Source organism: Camelus dromedarius, chromosome 9 (assembly GCF_036321535.1).
Source record: "Camelus dromedarius isolate mCamDro1 chromosome 9, mCamDro1.pat, whole genome shotgun sequence".
Lineage (NCBI taxonomy): Eukaryota > Metazoa > Chordata > Mammalia > Artiodactyla > Camelidae > Camelus > Camelus dromedarius.
The window spans coordinates 28,904,441-28,924,787 of NC_087444.1; the positions used below are offsets into that span (position 1 = coordinate 28,904,441).

Consider the following 20,347-nt stretch of genomic DNA (forward strand, 5'->3'; position numbering starts at 1 on the left):
AGGGGCTTGAAGTAGAGTTATAAAAACAATCTGCCTCCCTGTCGACACTACCCCTAAAGAGCCCCCCGCCATCACAAAAACAGACCTCGAAAAAGTCCGTCGGCCAGACTGACTGAGTATACACACTTTACAGCAGGACGAATGAAAATTGTTTTCAAAAAGAGAGCCTTGAGGGACCATTAGCTGGTGCCAGGAAAGGGACAAGTGAACAGAACATGAAATTCTAACCCACCTGTGGGACTCGGAGGAGACCACAACGACCCGGGCAGGGGCTGAGCGGCACAAGACATCCTGGAGGAGCTGAACAAGGTAGAAGTGCCCCAGGTGGTTCACCTGAAAGGTGGTCTCCAGGCCGTCCTTTGTGAGGCTCCAGGGCAGAGCAAATACTGCCGCGTTGCACACAAGCACGTGCAGTGACCTGAAAAAGAAAACATCCAACGCTGTGCAGACAGAAACACTCTAAAACCAAGGATGACCTATGTTCCCCCAGGAATAACCAACTCTTTACTATCTTTAAGATTCCAGCCAGTTAGAAACAGGATGCCCTAGAATGTCGCAGCTGAGACCACTCTGCTGGGGAAGAGCTTGGGCTCTGAGTGGGCAGTGGTGCTGGGTTGCTGGGAACTAGGGGGTTCCTAATATGCAGGACTTTTCAGTGCTAAAACCGGGACCATTCTGGGCACACTGGGACGAGTTGGTCACCATCATAGAAACCTAATTGAATCTGTGCTTCCTTCATTCATCCAATTCTCAGCCTCATAGTCCATAAAATCAAAACAGCCGTTAAAGTAAGATATAAGGAATAAAGGAGACAATGTGCTGTAAAAAACCAACACAAGAACCAGCACTTACTGGGTGCAAAGTAAAACATATCACGGTGGAAATGCTCTGTCTAAAGAGACAGGAACCAACTGTCTGAATATATTCCTTTTAGAAGTCAAATTAAATCTACATTTTTGAAATGAGACTGGGCACAGGTAAGTGGAGGTCTGTTATATTTTCTCTTCATTTGTACATACTATGTTTCATAATAAAATTTTTAAAAGTAAAAGTAAGCCTTTCATGTGAATCAAAATCCTTAATCCTAATAAATTGTACTTGTAGGAAATCATCCTAAGGTACTAATGAGAAATGTATACAGAAATATATTCAAGGCTATCCGCAGTGTTTGTAATTGCAACATAAAAGCAACAAATTAGAAGTAAACTAAATATACAATTGGGGAATCATTAAATGAATCAGAATAAATGAAAATGATGGAATACTTTGAAGCCATTAAAATAACAAATTTACAGACCCTGTGAACATTCATGTTAAAAAACAAAATATATAACATTGTGTGACCTCACACACACACAACGCACAACGACCGTGCAGGATATCCAAAAGTGTTAGCAGTAGTTGTCTCCAGGGGTGGATGGAACCCAAACTGTCTTAAATTGTTTTCTCAGTTTATTCATATTTCTTCATTTTTCCATAATTAACATGTGGTGTTTTTATAATAAGAAAAATGCCATCAAATAAACACCTTATAAAAAAAAAAAGCATTTTGGGAATTTAGCTGACACCTAAAACAAGAGAAAGAGAGACAAGGTAGGGTTTCACAGGAGCAATGCACTTAGAGTTCAAAGATCTACCATTTGTGCCAGTTTCAACCAAATCACACAGGTCTCTGAGTGTCTGATTCCTGCCAATGAAATAAGAGGCTGGAAACGGACGGTATTTAGTTTCCTCCCACTCCTCAGGTTCCACACCAACGGCGTGGAATACCTGATACAGGAAATGAAATACTACCTATCTTTCATTTTTTAAAAATTCAGCATTCTTTTTGTAGAAATTTTTCATAGACCTATTATTATTGCAACAATCTGCCTTTGTCTAATCCTCATTGAAGACTTCACCTGAAGAGTGGTGAGTTTTTAAAAAAGAAACACTGGTTTGCAATCAAGGTAAGCAAAAACAAAAGTATACTTAAAATCTAAAATGCTCTGTTATCTAAAGAAAGTAAAAAAGAAATAACGGTAAATATATACAACGTTATAAAGGACTCCTATTTTCACTATGTAAATAGTGTTTACAAATCAGTAAGAAAAATATATTCTGAGTCTAACAGAAATATTGACAATGACAGGTTAAAATTTTATAAAACTTGATTACAAAATAACTAGCACAAGAGTTAACATGGTCAATTCCACTAGTAGCAAAAGTTAAAATAAGATATTTTTCTACCTATTAAATTAGAAGGTTTATTTATATTGTATTTTTATTATCTTGTATAAAGCTGGTAAGACTATATACTTCCACACCCTGGATAATAAGTTGAAAATATATATCATGAGAATGAGAAAGATCCACATTATTTCACCCAATAATCTTGTTTCCAAGTAGTGAGGGACATAGGAGGGCAAGGCAGAGGCAGCCAAAGACACCTCTAGGGAGGAAGGCTTTATCATTGATAATGTTTAGAGTTGCCACGGCATGAGGATAATAAAAAGCAGAGTAATGTTTGGTAATTTTATTATTGGCTTTGCATTTTCTACAAACAATGCTTGCCCATTTTGCCCACACAGGGGCAGGCCACTCCCACAGCCACCTCCTGCCCCCTTGTTATGCCACTGCTTCTGGAGAGGATTAAATGTTGAACCGTAAAAGATATGTCCACGAGCAAACTGTGCACATGACCTTATTTGGAGAAAGGATCTTTACAAATGTAAGTTCAGGATCTTGAGATGTGATTATCCTGATCAATGGTAGAACTAAATCAAATGGACAAGCATCCTTACAAACGAGAAGAGCAGAAGACCCACAGAGAAGGAAACGGGAAGGCAGAGGCAGAGACTGCAGCGATGCACCTGCAAGCCAAGGAGTGTCAGAGAGCACCTGCCTGCACCACAAGCTGGCAGGAAGGCACGGAATGGGTTCTCCCTTAGAACCTCCAAAAGGCACCAACCCCACAGAAGCCTTGATTTCAGACTTTTGGCCTCTGGAACTATGAGAGACTACATCTCTGTTGTAAGCCACCACAACTGAGGTAATCTGTTACAGCAGCCCTAACTAACAACACAGGGTCCAACTTCCATTCCTAAGGGAATGCTCAAAATGTATACAAAAAGTTGATGCATAAGAATGAGTAATAATTATATGTAAATGAGCTAGAATTACAAAACTGTATATGAACTAGAAGAAACTTAAAACCCAACAGCAGAGTAGCTAAATCAGCAATGATTAAGTCAGAGGTTCCCAAATTTTTCAATTTAATTTTAAAAAGCAGGAAATTAAATGTGTGATTTGTATCCCACTCCCCCAACAAAGATTTTTGTATGCAGTCAGCAAGATGGGAAATACAGAAAAATGTTAGCTCTGAGTGTGTAGGGCATCATTAGATTGCTTCCTTCCTTTTTATGGTTCTTGTTATTTTCTAAATTTTATATAATAAGCATGAATTAATTTCTTAAAAAATTACTGAGATGTAATCCACGTACCATACAATTTACCCTTTTGAAAATGTGCAGTTCAATGGTTTTGAGTACACTCATGACTGTGGAAGCATCATCACATTCTAATTTTACAACATTTTCATATCCCCAAAAAGAAACCCCATATCCATTAATAGTCATTAATCACTGCCGGCCCCAAGACACTATTAATCTGCTTTCTAAATCTTAACAGATTTGCCTATTCTGGATATTTTTTGGTGACTGGCTTTTTTCAGTAGACATAATGTTTCCAAGGTTGATCCATGTTGTCGCAGGTATCAGCATTGCATTGCTTTTTATGGCCAAAAAATATTCCACTGCATGAATATATCACGTTTCACTTAACCATTTGCCAGTTGATGGACATTTGGGTTTTTTCCACTTTTTGGCTGTTATGAACATTGTTCCTGTGAACAGTCATGTACAAGTTATTGTGAAGTCGTATGTTTTTATTTTTCTTGAGTACATATGTATAGTGGAAATGCAGAATGGTTAATTGCCTACTTAGATGCTAAGCCAATTTTCAATTGAGGTAATTATTTTCTTATTATTGAATTAGAAAGTTCTTTATGTATTTTAGACATAACCCTGTTATCAGGTATATAATTGGCAGATCTCTCATTCTGCAGGCTTTCTTTTCATTTTCCTGATGGTGTCATTTGCAACTGAAAATTTTTAAATTTTGATGAAATAAAATTTATACATATATATATTTTTTTCTTCTGTCACTTGTGCTTTTGGGGTTGCATCTAAGAAATCATTGCCTAAGCCAGCATCACAAAGATATACTTCTATCTTTCTTTTAAGTGTTTAATAGTGTTTTTAGCTCATACAATTAGGCCTATGATCCATTTTGAGCTAATTTGCATGTATGGTGAATGCAAGCAATCTAACGTCATTCTTTGGCATGTGGCTATCCAATTGTTCTGGCATCATTTGTTGTAAAGACTATTCTTTCCCCCAGTGAATTGTTTTGGCATCCTTGCTGAAAACCAATTGACCACCTGTAAGAGGTTATTTTTGGACTCCCGATTCTACTCTATTATCTATATGTCCATGCTTATGCCAGTACCAGACTTTATTACTGAAGGTTTGTTTTAAATTTTTAAACTGGGAAATGGGAGTACTCCAACTTTGGGTTTTTTCTAGTTTGTGTTGGCTATTTAGGATCCTATACATACACATAGAAAGTTTAGGATCAGCTTTTCAACTTCTGCCAAAAAAAAAAAAAAAAAAAGAAAGAAAGAAAAGCCAACTGCAATTTTGATACGGTTTGCATGAAATTATTAGGTCAATTTGGGGAAGACTGACATCATAATAATATTCAGTCTTCTAATCCATGAGTATGGGATGGCTTTATATTATATACATTTAGATCTTCTTTCACTTCCTTCAACAGTATTTTATAGCTTCAAAATACAAGTTTATTGCATCTTTTGTTAAATTTATTCCTAAGTCTTTTATTCTTCCTGATGCTATTGCAAATAAAATTGATTTCTTATTTTCATTTAGGCATTGTTCATTTGCATGTTGACCTTTCCTCCTGCAACCATGTCAAACTTATCTGTTGGTTTTAATAATTTTTAACGTATTTCTTAAGGTTGTTTATTTATAAGGTCATTTCATCTGCAAATGATAGTTTTACCTCTGCCTTTCCAGTCTGAATTTTTGGGGGGGGGGGCGGGAGGTGGAATTGCCATGGCTAGAATTTCTAGTATCATATTAAATGGAAGTGGTGAGGACTGATATCCTTACTTCCTGATCTTAAGAGAAAAGCATTCCACCTTTTAGCATTAAATATGAGGTTAGCTGTGGGGTTTTTGTAGGTGTCCTGTATCAGACTGAGGAAATGCCCTTCTAAACCAAGTCTGCTGTGTGTTTTTGTCATGAAAGGGTGCTGGACTTTTCCAAATGCTTTTTCTCCATCTATTGACATGATCATTTATTGCACTGATATGGTGTATTACACTGATTGACATTCAAATGTCAGACCAACCTTGAATTCCTTACACAAATTATAGCAACAAATAATTATACACCACTTAGCCATGGCATATAAGCCAATCCTTTTTATATATGGCTGCATTTGGTTTGCTAGTATTTTTTGAAGATTTCTGCATCTATATTCATAAGTGATACTGGTCTGCAGACTTCTTTTTTTTAATTGAAGTATAGTCAGTTAACAATGTTGTGTTAATTTCTAGCGTACAGCATAGTGATTCAGTTATACATACATATATATGTGTGTGTATGTGTGTATGTGTGTGTGTATATAATCCTTTTTGTATTTTTTCATTATAGGCTATCACAAGGTATTGAATATAGTTCCCTGTGCTATACAGTAGGACATTGCTATATTAATTTTATAATAGTTAGTATCTGCAAATCTCAAACTCCCAGTTTATCCCTCCACCCAACCCTTTACCCCCAGTAACCACAAGTTTGTTTTCTATGTCTGTGAGTTTGTTTCTGTTTTGTAAATAAGTTCATTTGTCTCATTTGTTTTTTAAGATTCCAGACATAAGTGACATCATATGGTATTTTTCTTGCTCTTTCTGGATTACTTCACTTAGTATAACTATCTCCAGGTCTATCCATGGCATTATTTTTGTGGCTGAGGAGTATTTCATTGTATAAATATACCACAACTTCTTTATCCAGTCATCTGTTGATGGACATTTAGGTTGTTTCCATGTCTTGCTATTGTAAATAGTGCTGCTATAAACACTGAGGTGTGTGTATCCTTTCGAATTAGTTTTCTCCAGATATATGCCCAGGAATGGGACTGCTGGATCATATGGTAAGTCTTCTGATGTCTTTATCTGGTTTAGGGTCAGGGTAATATTGGCCTCATAGAGTGAGTTCAGAAGTATCCTCTGTTCTCATGGAGAAATTGCCTCATTCTTTCCGTTTTCTGATCTATTTCCAACCCATCACCAACCTAAAACCTAAAATTGGTGATGTGGTTGGGGTCAGCTATATTTGGCTACGAAGCATCTGTTTTCCACATATGTTGCCCACTACAGTTGTCAATGCACAGCCCTCCACCAGCCCAGTTCCCCTCTAACAAGTTGGGCAAAAATGCTTTGAGGCATCTGGTCTACCTAAAACAGTCATCAGAGTCTATCTCAACTCAAAGACAATTTCATTCATTTGTAGCCTAGAATGGCTAGAGCCAACTGCCAAGAGAAATTCTAGCTCCGCCCTGTTATTATAAGTCCCTGTAAACTGAGAACAGCAGCGCACAGCCCAAAGTCATGATGAGCTAATCCCCAGTATCTCAAGAGGTACCTGCCAGGTTCAATGGGTATTACTCCCCTTGTCTCTATACCCTTCCCTTTTATCCACAAGAGGGAATAAAATTCTTTAAAGTTGATTTGCTTTCAGCATTTCCCTGTCTTTAAGACAGGCTGGGCATTTGGAAAGTTGGTACCATACCTCTCAACAACACTTCCTGTAGTTACCTTTAGCCTTGCCTGCATACTGTCTCAAGGAAAAGCAGACTGCATCAAGCAAAGAAACTTATACCAAAGACCTCAGCCCAGAGGCACGAACCCACAGAGACTTGGGAAACCCTTTTCTCTTTCACCAAATTTTAATACCCTTCATTAATGTTAATTGCACAACACCAGAGGCAAAATATGTACCATGTACCTAAAGCTTGTTACCTCTATTAATGAAAAGCAGGCTTATGGAATATGAAACTATAAAGTGCTAGACTTTTTTTTTTTAATTGTAAAGACACTTAATTGGCTTGTACAAAAGGAAAAGAATTCCTTTCACCTCACTTTAATGAGGTTTTTATTATTCAAATGGCACATTTTGCTCAGTTTTGACTACAAGCCATTGCCATTCAAAAGGCTCTGAGATGATGAATATTTGCGGAATATCAAAAGGAAAAGTTCAGACTATAAAGACAGAATGGAAACAAAAATAGTATCATTCCAATTCCAAAGCTGATGCTATTAGTCAGCATTCTCAGGGGCTGATTTTTTTTTTCTTTTTTGATGGATTCCAGTTTGTAAGGGGTGAAAGGGACTAGGAGGGTTGTCTTCTGTGTATAGAGGACTAGAGACTCCGAGGAGGGAGGGGAGCTTGTTCTCTGTGGTTCTGATAAACTCATGGAGAAAGCCCCTCCACTTCTCTGTTGAGTGGACCCAAGGCATTCTCTGAGCACGCTGGAGGTGATGTCTGGAAAGTAGCAATCCCATCCTCTGCTCCTTGGACCAGAGAACAACTGCTCCATGGTAAGGAGAAAGGAGTTCCCAAGATTTACCAGTGGGCATCACTGTTTGTCATCAATGGGGGTGACAATGGACCAAGCTTTCTAGCCAGAGTAGCCTCAAGCGACACTTCCTACTGGAAAGAGCGCTGAATGGTGGTAATGAATAGAAAGGGGTCCAAGCCCAAAGGCTGCCACTAACTGACTTCAGACGGCTAATTTCCAAGTTTTCTTCCTGCTCCCCTGCATTTGTAAAATTTAGGTCTAACTGACACAAAACATTTAGTTTCAGGTATACAGCCCTCACTTGTACCATCCACTGACTATCCCCTCTTTTTCTGGTCTCTTCGATCTCTCCCTCCCCACTGGCTCATTCTTGCTACCTATCAGGCTACTCAGATTTTTCTGACCAACAATTAGGAGAAATTCAGGAAAGATAGTGGATGAAAGAAAGTGGAAGACAGAAAGCAGAGAGTGAGCCGGAAAGAGAAAGAAATGTCTACTTGACATTATGGCTATTTGAAGTGGCAGTGAGTCTCTCTTCCCAGTTATAGACTATAGTTTTGAAAGATCTGTCTCCATTTATAATCTCTTTCCTTGCCCCAGACTCACTTCTTATCATCAAGCTGTCCGAATTCTGTCCCATCACCATCTGGAACCTCTCAAAGCTAACCGGAGAGCAATGGCATCTCATCTCTACACCCAACTACCTCCCTCTGAGGAAACTCTACTTCTCTGCGGCAGTGTGCCCAGCTCCTCCCTGATTCCCTCTTCCCCATCTCAGCTTCTGAGATACAGCCCACCCTTGGACCTCCTCCTAACGCCACCACTGCCTCACCTCCTGTCTCCACCAGCCCTTCCTCTTCTACCCAGAGTTCTCTTTGATTTAGTCAAAAAACTCTTCCCTATAGCAAGTTCATCCAGCCAGGGACTCCAAACACCTCTCTAGAGGAGAACTTCACGACCACAGCTCCAGTGCTTGCATCTCTCCCGGGTTCCAGAATCTCACCCTTCCCACCCCAAATCTAAACTCTTCACCCTCTCTCCTCACATCTTCCCCCTTCCCTGATGTCCATATTTCTGCAATGGGTGCAGTTACCTGGTAATAAACACTTAGGAATCATTCGCTGCCCCATCTCCTCCCACAGCCTCTACGGCTAGTCAATGTCAGTATCTCCAGACCCTTCAGTGACTATTAACAGTCTGTCCATTCCTCGTCGTTGCCAATGGAGTAAGCACTATGAGGTTCTGTCTAGCTCTCATTTACGGGTCCCAGTGTACCTATTCCCGACTTCCAAGAGCAATGACTTCTCCAGAAAACTGTCCTTGACTACTGGGCACCAGCATATCTGGAAAGCCATGCCCTACATCCAGATGCTCTCCTAACAAGGGAGACCAACTCTGGTATAACTCCTTCTCCAGAGCTCCCTACGGCATCAGGCTGAAGAGAGTTTCCAACTCAATAAAACCTGTTTCCCTCACTCTTCTTCTGAGAGCACATCCCCAGTGAATCATCTGAGTAAGTACCCCTGTCTTAGGCTAGATCTCTAGGGAACTCAAGCTGAGACAACCACCGTTATTCCATGTTTCTGGCTCTGCTGCCTTTAGCTCTGGTCACTACAGTAGCACAGACCTGGCCTTACCACTTCTGATGTCTCTCTGACTTGACCCAGCATGAACAGTGGGACCAAACTAAACACATTCTAAGAGTCTAACAGAAAAAGTGATGAAGACATTTAAAAAATTTATAAAACTAGGTTACAAATGACCAGTACAAGACTTAACATGTTAAACTCCACTAGTCGCAAAGTATAAAATTTCTACCTATCAAATTAGTAGATTTATTTATAATATTATTACACTTTTATTATGTCGTATAAAGCTGGTGGGAATACACATTCCTTCCCCCTGGATACGTGCTGTTTTCAGCGAATACATTTGTGGTAATTTATTACAATGGCAATAGAAAACTAATAGAATGAAGTAATAAATGTTTGCTGTTTTAAGTCACAACGTTTTGGGGATAATTTAACAGCAATAGATAGCTAGTACGTGCACCCTACAACATGAGAGAAGCCAAATTCACAAAGCCACATATGGAATACTTCCATTCATATAATGTTCTGGAAAAGGCAAAACTCGGAGGACAGAGGGAAAAAAGAAATCACTGGTTGCAGGGGGTGGGCGTAAGAGGCGGGAATTACTACAAAGGGCACAGGGGAAACTGGGGGGGTGATGGAACTGTTCTATATCTTGACTGCTATGACTTTATGAGTGTGTGTTTGTCAAAACTCCCAGAACTGTACGATTAAAAGGGTGAATTTTACTATATATAAAATACACCATAATTAAAAAAAAAAAAAAACTGGAGGGAAACAATAATGCACTGTGTGCTTCTAATGCCACAGGTCCCACCCCTGGGATGCGGGATTTGCACACCTGTACACGGACATCCAAAACTGATGACTCTAACTGAAAGTCAAGTCAACCTGTTTCACAAGTTCCCTGGCAGTCAAGTCCCCACCAAGGCACCAAGATCCCAGCAATACTGACCCAGTGAGGGCCAGGATCTCACCAGCATCCTCCACAAACGTCCCCACCAGCCTCCACACGGCCACCTCTTCTGAATGCTCAGCCGGAACTGGCAACATCCCAATTCCAGCACGTCTCATCTCCAGCGTTCATTGTAAATGGAATATCAGCTTCTGAGCTCTAGCATCTCCCCGGAAGCTTGGCCTTCAGCTCAGTCCGGGGCACATCCATTCCTACATTATTCACTTTCTACCAGGGGCCACAATCTGCATGGTCAAATGTTATCTCCGCCCCAGACAACAATCAACGTCCATGAGGAGAGAGCTCTTTGTTTGCCCGGGGTCTTGTATGTAGAAAGACAAAAGCCTTACCTACACACCTGAATGGGTACCTGTCAATCAGCGCTGTTTTCCCAGTGACATCTGGTCTAGAAGCCATTACGTAGCCATATTATACGAAATATTATTAACTGAAAAGTGGCAGAAGGAAGAAGGGAAAAGTGGATTTGTTCTAGCTGATCAGTGAAGAGAGTTACTTATGCTCTGGAGACAAGACCAGCCCACTGTGACTCAAGGAACCTAAGAATCAAACAACATCAAACCTGAGAAGTTAGAAAAGTATTTCCAAAGAGTCCGTCAGGAGCAGGAACCATCATCCCTGGGCTGAGTTACAGTGACGATTCCTAAGTTGAATTGTAACGAGCGCCCCGAAAATGAGGCCGACTTTCACAGGTTAAATAAACACCCCGAGGAATGTTTACAAGAGTGAGGCTTTGGGGGGTTCCATTTCAGACACAGCAAAACAGTGAGCTAAGAGGAATGTTATGTAAAGGGAAATACTTTTCAATTCCTCCTTGAATCAGAATGACCCACCATCTGGGGCACTTCTCAAGTGAGTTGCAAGAATTCATACTATTTAGGGATACTCGGAAATTCAACAGGAATAGTCTAAGGACCCCAAACCCCAAAAGCAACTTTTTTTTTCGGTCTTGCCTGGTGTGTAGGTGTCTTTTTCTCCAAGAAAAGGGAGAAGAAAAAAATTATTAAAGAAGAATTCCAAGGTGGACCCAGGCTTAAATAAACAAGGTCTGGTTTGCTGTGCACTCCTGGATGGCAGTGTGAAACTGAACACAGAGATTTTCCTCAACAGCTGCCCCCAGCCCGCTGAAGGTTCTGGACACTCAAGTAATCCACCAAGACGGCAACTGCCCAAGATGCAGCATTCACGCCACTAGCAAGACTCAGCATGATTTTAGGTGGTATACAGGAAATCTTTTAAAAACTGCTCAGTTACTCTAATGTACTGGAAAAAAAATACAATCAGCCTCTCCAGTTCACAATGACAGGAATGATAAAAGGAAATGAGAATGCCCACCTTTGACAGTTGTGAGAATTAAGAGTCAAACGCCCAGCACCGGCCCTGGGAGAGCTGGCACCTAAAACAGGCTACTTTCTTTTCTCAGTTGCCTGTTTCTTGGACCTTGGGCTACACTTTGGGGACATGATATCCATCAATAATTCAGAGATACAAAATATGTATATAAACGTCTCCCGCGTTTATAAATTACCTATATATTGTTTCCCATATCCTTACTTAATATCTGTGGAAAGTAAGACCCTGAATAAATACACAAAGAAATAAAGCAAAGAAAACAAGAGAAATATGAACACATAAAATCAACATCAGCTTAGGTGGTCAGTGACCATCCGCCGCTACGCTGCTTAACTTTAAAGGACCCACATAGTTCAAGAATGTGAGGGAGGGACACTATCAAGAATTAAAATAATAATTAACCCAGAGTGGATTTTGCTGTCAAGATAACCTAGCCACACTTTAAAGCTGGAAAAGAGAAAAATAATCCGAACCAATCAGCGGGAATAGAGCAGACCCTGTCTGTATCCCCAGGTGACCACCAGGAATTTTTCATTTCATGCATCATTTACAACTTCTCCTAGTGAATTCCAGAACATCAGTACATACACTTAACAGAAAATGAAAACACTCTTGTTTTCATTATTTCCTTCAATTTTTGCCCCATGCCCATTATCTTGATTATTTTCTCCCATCCTATCACGTGCAATCCCAGCAGCAAAATCTCGCCCTCACTGACTCCAGAGGCAACGGGGTATAAAACAGGAATACACCCACATTTTCTTCCAGGAGAGGTTTCTGGGGGAAATGCATCCATTTGATAATTATGCCAATGGCACTTAAACAACACGATGCCTAGAATGCAGGTCTGACTCTTGGATGTTACAGTTCCCTTATTGCCATTTCTCTCCTGATCTTTCCACTTACTACTTCACTGTCCTGTAGCTGGCTTCCTGTAATATATAATAAAATGGACAGTGACGAGGCAAGAAGGATGGGAGGGTGGGGCAGTGAGAATAAATAACTTCAACTGCACGTACACCCTGTAACCTCACTTGAACACAGCTCCGGCGGAGTGGGAAAATGCAAATTAGACCAAGTCCCTCTTGGCAAGTTCCCATTTGTTCATTTGACAAATGAATCCTGGCCACGTCCTAAAGAAATTTACTCGGGATATGGAAGGAGTCTTGGGAGGCCAAACTGGATTTTAGTAAACTCTACAAGGTAACTCAAAGGATGTGAATATTTTTCGTATAAATGAAGAGGGGGAAAGCGGGTAGACGGGGAGGGTTGGGGATCGCATCATTTAGGGAAGAGGTTATTTGTTTTTACCTGCAACCCAGTTTCTCCACACACCAAGTGGGGAAAGTTGTGACAAGGCACTAGAAACCCCACAAGGGCTGAATCTACATCTGGTCACCCCTGTGCTCCTACTCCCAGCACCACGCAGGACATGCACCAGAATTCTGCTGAACGACCGAATCCTTGAAAATTAAGAAAGCTGTCACCATGAAAGCTCTCTGTACCTTTGCTCAAACCTATTCAATTCACCCTCATTTGGTTTTTAAAGCACTGCATGCATACACTCTGGACTTCAAAAAAAAAAAAGAGTCTCTCTTTGTTACCATTATCCACAATGCAGTCATTTACGTACCTTTTGCCTAATTTTTGTCAAATTTATAGAACACCTCTAATTCCTTTTTTTTTTTTTTTAATACACTGGAAACCAACTCACCTGTATTTTCTAGCCCCGTGCTTTGCAAAAACATCTGCTCTGCTGGTTGCTGCTCTGGTTTGGGTTTTTGAAACTTGGTGTGTGTTCAGATAAATACAGTACTTGCCTGTGTCCATTTTCTATCTAAGGATTAAAATGGGAACTTTACGGAACTCTGTTCTGTGGCTCACAGAGCTTGTGCCGGCAGGGGGAGTAATTAAATGAAGAGCCTACGTGGACTTAACAAAACACATCCATGACTAAAAGATCAGAATTACCCAGGAAAATGAGGGAAAGGCTAGAGTTGGCAGTAAGTCACTCGCGATGCTTATTAAGGACACATTCACTCTTAAAACTGACAACGCTGTCTCCTCTCTTTGAGTATGAGCTCCCCGTGGAAGGGTCCTTATGGCCACACCAAGCACAGGAGGTTCCCAGCATTTGCTGACAGTGGTTCTAGTAAAGTAACACCTGGGCATCCTCTCTCAGTAAAATCCATCCCTCTGAGCATTTGACACAGTTTGTAAGCGGGGAAAAGAAAGGATATACAGAAATAACCAGCCTTTCTGGAAACGCATTAGCATTCCTTCAAATTAAAATTCTATTCTGTGGACAGTGAGCAATATTAAGCATTACAACCCATTATTTACAAACTTCTGCCATACCATGGATACATAAATTCTGCTGAAAAAAAAAATCATGGGACCTTTCATTTCTTGTGTATTTATAGAAGAGCTGTAGGTACCAGGTGATGATTTCATTACCATTATGCAGAGAGAGTTTATTTTAAAAACACCCTCTGCAGGTACAGTGAAGGGAGGGAGTTTTAACATACGGTGGCAGAGGTGGACCTACACAGACAATAGGAAAAAAAACGTGGTGGGGAACATGCTTCAGCCCATGGTCAAGTCACTCCAACAATGAAACACCTCGTGCATTTTGTACGCTTCCCTGCCAATGAGAACTCTTGCCTCTGTTTTGCCTAGAGATATATGGAGCTGTAACAGAGTTCACAAAGCCCCTGACAGCTGTGTGCTGCCATTTAGACCTGAAAGATTCCATGTTATGATAAAAATTAATGTGCTCTGACATCCTCCGGGACTCCCTGGGCTCTGGGAATAGCTAATGAAGAAATACAACCTTGCTGGAGAACAGCATGCAGCTCTGGAGTGGAGGATTAATTCAGACATGGGAGTGGCGTGGTCCCCTCTGTCATCGGCTGTAAAGCACATGGACCCCAGGGCTAAAGGGAACCGGCACTGATTGGCCAGAATTATTTCTGGGGGCGGGAGAGGTCAAATCAACAAAAAGCTTTACAGAATACTCGAGCCCAAGTTAGATTCATACTGTCACTTTGTGCTAATGCTCTCAAACCAAACAAGGATCATCCTGAGCCTCTGGCTGGCTATGAGAGTGGACCTGAAAGCTTCACCCCAGGAGACACGCTTCCTTAGTGATTACAAGGCCACTGGGCACGTCCCAACGGACACTCGCTCAAGAGGGGCTCAGAAAGGGTCTTGATGTTGACCTTGGGAGGAATGCTGATTCCCAAAGAGATGTTTCACTGTCTCTACCAGCCTACCTTCCAACACCTTTAGCCTCCAGGTATCATGATGTCTTCCTAGAGGGCAGAACAGTGAGAATAATGTTTATAGCAGTATTATTTCTAGTAGCCAAAAAGTGGAAATAACCCAAATATCCATTAACTGATGAATGGATAAAGAAAATGTGATCTATCTGCATAATGGAATATTACTATTCAGCCTTAAAAAGCAATGTAGCACCGATCATGCTACAACGTAGATGAACCTTAAACACATTACACTCAGTGAAAGAAGCCAGTCACAGAAGACACCGTAGCATGTGATTCCATTCATATGAAACATCCAGAATAGACAAACTGGTAGAGACAGAAAGATGGGTGGCTGCCTAGGGCTGGAGGGGTGTGGGATGGGGAATGACCACTGATGGGTACAGGTACAGGGTTTCTTTGGGAGTGATGAAAATGTTCCAGAATCGGACAATGGTAATGGCTGTGTTACAACCCCACAAACATACTAAAAACCATCCGACTGTATACTTCAAACTAGTGAAATTACAGTATGTAAATGAAATCTCAATTTAAAGAAAGAACTCCCTGGGCTCTGAGAGGCCTACCCTACACTTTAAGAATGGGTTAAGTGGTCTCAGGTCCCCACTCACCAGGACGGCTGAGGCTCACAGCTCCCCAACCCGGCCCACCTTGTCCCCACACATCCGCTGTGAATGGAAACTGGTACTCAAGCAAGACAGAGTCAGTTCAAAGGCAGTAAGGTTGCTTTTTTTGTGGGGGAGGGTGGTGGGGAATTGATAGGTTACACAAAGATACCTGGTTTTAGTCTGTGACATCAATTTCAGACTATTATTAGCATTTCATTGTGTCAAGTTGAATTTATTTCTCAGCATCCGAATTTTAGCCATTGTTTAAAAGATTAGATTGAAATGTTTAAAAATCTGTCTTTCCTGGACTTACTATTCACTATAATTTCTACAATCTTATGGTATTCTTTTGCTAATTTCCTATCTCCACTAAATGATTATGGAAAACCCTGGGGAAATGTATGAAAATTTTTTTTCAAAAGTATTTGAAATATATACTTACACATATACATATTTAATGTCTTTCCTATAGAATGCCTATCATTCCATAGAAAGTAAAAAACCAGAAGGTAATATTCTGAATTATGAACAGTGGTGGTAAGAGAAGGGTAGTCAGAGTGCACTCACGGGTGGGTATTCATGGTATCTTAGATACACCATAAAATCAGCCAGCAAGAAAGGGCCTACGGACTGAACAAAACTGACACTACGCGGATAATTTACGAAAGCTGGGCAAAAGGTATGGGGAAGGACCAATATACTTCTCTTCTTTGTTGCGTGTATTTGAAAATCGCCCCAGTAAAAACTTTCAAGAGATAAAGACAAATTAACAGAAATTTGGGCCAGGAAAAAGGTTAATTTTCATTTCCCCATTTATGCTTTTCCATGTTTTTTCACATGTCCTACAATGGGCACGTGCCATTTCTGTGGTCGCAGGAATTGTGCAAGATAACTTTTACATGTAGCACCAAAATAAATGCCAAAATAATACCAAGGTAAATAGGTTTAACATCTGCCAGAAAAATCTTAAAGGCAGTTAAGCCTTTTAAAACAAAAGAGAACTAAGGCCATTGTGATTACATCAAAAACTACCCTGAGAAGACACGCTCGCTGTGGAAGGCAGGGTGGGAAGCCACAACCTGGCCCAGAGGGTAATGAACAGCAAACCCACCCTTCCGACAGTGCAGGAGAGGAGGAGCAGCAAATAAAACAGAGGTGGACCTGATGCAAAACTCCACAATCTTGGAAAACCCTCCCATAGGATGAGAAAGAAGGAAGAAAGACAGTCCAAGACATCGGAGGGTCAAACAGGGCTGAGGAGCCTGGGACTGAAATCTGTTCTGGTGTCTGGGTCTTTAAAGGTCATAGCGAGCTCTTGTCTGAGATCCATTTGAAGCCCTCCCTCTAATGGGGGGCAAGTCCTGCTTTAGGTGTCAGAGCAGAGCTGAGTCAGAGGACGTCCCTCAAAAATGAGCAGAGTCCCCTGCTGGAGCTGTGCTTCTGCAACTGCAAAGACCCACAGAGGAGCCTAGGGCACCACCATGCAAGACAAAGAATGACCCAGGAGACAACGGTGACTGACTGATGGAGCTGAATGACAGCTGGCCCTCCCTGACTCCCAGTCCAGTGTCCCGCCCCCCTTATTCAATACTACTCAGCTCCACTGAGCCCCCTCATGCTTCCTTACCAATGAAGAAAACCTAAAGTTTCTCTTCTGCCCCCACTAGGAAGCGGTGTCTCCTCTCCGGGCCTGCAATGGCCTCAGATGACATGAAAAAGCCACTGCGAAAAGAACTTCAATAACTAATACAAAGAAACCTGGTATTTTGTAATAAACATGCCAATGTAATTAAATCAATGCAAGTTTTTACAAAGAGTTCAGATCTTCACAGCATTGCCTAGTGTTTGAGGAAGAGCTGAGAATGACACATAACTTCTCTGGAGGGTTTCTCTGGTTTCGGAGAGCAGTAGCATTAAAAGATACTCATATGCTTGGACCCAGAAACTGCTCTTCTAAGAACTGATCCTAAGAGAAAGAAAGAGATCCAAAAAGAGGTATGTGCAGACCATTTTCACAGTGCTTATAACAGCAACGGTAAAATTAGAAGCAACCTGGTATTGAAGAATCCAAGACTGGCTAAACACTTTTACCTATGTGCAATGTACTGGATTCCAGCTGATTCCACACACAGCCAAGTTGGGAACCACTATGACAGTCTCCTGGGAATTTGGAGATCTGCTGTCCTTCAAATAAGAGACATTCTCCAAGATCCATTCCCCCCTAAACCTGTACCATTTGTTGACTTACCTGTTACTTGTACTTCTAAGACTACCAGAAACCTTCTTCTTTGTTCTGCTTTTGGTTATCAGCTCTCGCCTACTGTCAGCTCAAAAACCCGTCTGATGATGAGTTGGTGACTGAGCTGTGACAGCATTTGAAGCTCAGAAGGCAAGCCGAAGAGCTCTGCCATTAATTGAAAGGACCCATTTATATTCTTCTGGATGACAAGATGTGAGTATTCTCTTACAAAAATGAAGAAAAGGAAAGACTCACAGTATTAAATACACAGTGCGGTGACAAGTAGTTCAACTAAAAATATAATCTTCCTTAGGGATTTGCAGCAGGCTGCCACAGTGGAGCACTGTTGATTTATTTCAAATGTATATTCAAGTGTTTAGGCTGACAAGAATTAGCTTCTCAACAATTTACTGGGTCGGGGGGAGGAAAGACGGGTCCCATGTTATTAAAATGTGATTTCAGTGTGGTTTAAGCACAACTTTCCAACATGTCAATTATGTAAGAGTAGAATTCCGAAGCGACAATGGGGCTGGTTAGACGGGACAGGGAGAAAAACGAAGTTGGAGACATGGGCCAAGCTGGGAAGTAGAATTCTGAACCACAGATGGCGAAATGCTTCTTCCCAAGTCTTACATAACCCAGGGGTTCTCTGAGAGTCACCACATGTTAACCCTGACTTCGCAGGTTTGCTGTGTCCATGGCTGTGGAGGGCAAAGAACACACCTGACAGAATCAGGGCTCAGAGATGTCATGTCCACGCCAAGCGATGCCAGGCCAGCCTGGTCACACAGCCCACACCCAGACCAGGGAAGGCCTGGCTCCTAACAGATAAATGTTAGGAGGGAAGTTGTGTGTGATCTGCCTGAAAGAACTATTATATATGACTGCTTTAAAATTTGTTTCCCAAGATTTACAAACATGTAACTCCCATGTCACCCATGGAGGTACCAATTCAAGAACTCTGAATGGCTGAGAATTGGTACCTTAAAAGCAATGTTCATGTCACCAAACGGAACTACGTGTTTCCATTTTTTCCTTCCTTCCTTTCTTCCTCCTTCCCTCCCTCTCTTCCCTCTGTCCTTCCTTCTCTGTTTCTACCCGTCCATCCATCCATCCACCCAGCCCCTTCTTTGAGCTCCCTATGTGGCAGTAAATGTAACAACTGCAAAGGATGATGATGATAACAACACAAATGATGATACAACCTGAAATGTATTGTTTATTAAGTATCAGGTACTATGTTCTGTAAACATTATGTTATTTAATCCTTTCAACCATCCTGCAATGGTACTACCATCATCTCCCACTTTTACTGATGAAGAAACTGAGAATCAGAGAGATTAGGGAATTTGCCAAGGTCACCACTTTACTAAGGTGTGGAACACAGATTCAGAGCTAAGAACAAGGTGAATGAGCCAAGGTTTCTGCTTATCTGGGGCTCAGTCTAACAAAGAAAAATCAATATAGAAAAAAGCATCCCCAAAGTATTCCAAGCGTGATGACTGGGTGTGTGGTCGATGCTCCAAGAAGTGACCTGTCATTTCAGCCATGGTGTGGCAGTAAGAGGAGGGGACAAGGGAGGCTCCGGAGAGGATGCTACAAAGTCATCCAGGGAACAGGTGATGGGTAGGCAGGAGGGCAGTGGCCCAAGTCAGACGCATGGGTCCAGAGTCAGGAGGCAGAACCTGCAGGCATCTCGGTAAGCAGAGTACAGAGGCATGGGATGGGGAGGGCACGGCCATACATGAAGGCAGAGGAGGGACCAGGGGCCTTAGTGGGCCACACCAGGAAGTGCAGCTCAGGTGGAAAGATATCACCAGAGGGTTTCTCCTGCAGGAAAGTATCAGACCTGGTTTTGCATTTGGGAGTGGTCACTCTGGCAATTCAGATGTGTGAAGAACAAAAATGCCCCTTCGGCCCACTTCTGTCTACAGGATCAGCTTCACTACGAGCGCAAGTAGGAAGTAAGGGGGAACGAACACTGACACTTGGAGTAAAAATATAAAGATGACTGCAAACCAGAGCAAACAGCTACTGTTTCCATTTACACTGACTCCATGGAGAGACACCTTCTGGATGCTCGGTACAAAGCAGCCCAAGCACCTTAACTGTGAGGATGAACTTCTCTTCTGTTGGGTTTGTTTAACCTCTTTTACCCATATTTCAACAAAACAACTTCCTCCTGGTGAAAGAAACCTGGCTGGAAGAAGCATCCCCTTCAACCTTGAAGTGACCTTAGCAATTGAAGGAGCAGCGGTGGAGCATCCAATCTATTCATGGGACAAATCTCCTCTAGAGGCAGTGTGTCCTATATGGTGCATTTCTCAAATGAGACAGATCTTTCTGATTTTCCAAACTACTATCTAAGCTGAGCTCAGTGCAGAGCAGATTTTGGACTAAGTTCTAGCCTTACCACCTACTACCTAGCATGACCTTGGTCAACACCCTTCTTCTCTTTAAGCCTTGATTTCTTGATCTATGAAACATGGTTGATCATTGTATTAGGTTGAACCATAAAGACATTGCCTTTCTCCTACAATTTTTGACCTATCCTATGAAGTCCTTGTGAGGATAAAACGGATGGTAGATGAGTG

The 20,347-nt window shown here is 41.5% G+C and overlaps 1 protein-coding gene across 3 annotated transcripts in view; it reads right to left on the minus strand.

The window, feature by feature from the left end:
* WWOX (WW domain containing oxidoreductase) overlaps positions 1–20,347 on the minus strand; it is a 901,973-nt gene that overhangs the window by 642,927 nt on the left and 238,699 nt on the right. For all 3 annotated transcript variants that reach the window (XM_031458014.2, XM_031458017.2, XM_064488936.1), the window contains exon 7: positions 233–418. In XM_031458014.2, coding sequence (XP_031313874.1) covers positions 233–418 — 186 coding nt within the window. The remainder of the gene's footprint in view (positions 1–232; positions 419–20,347) is intronic.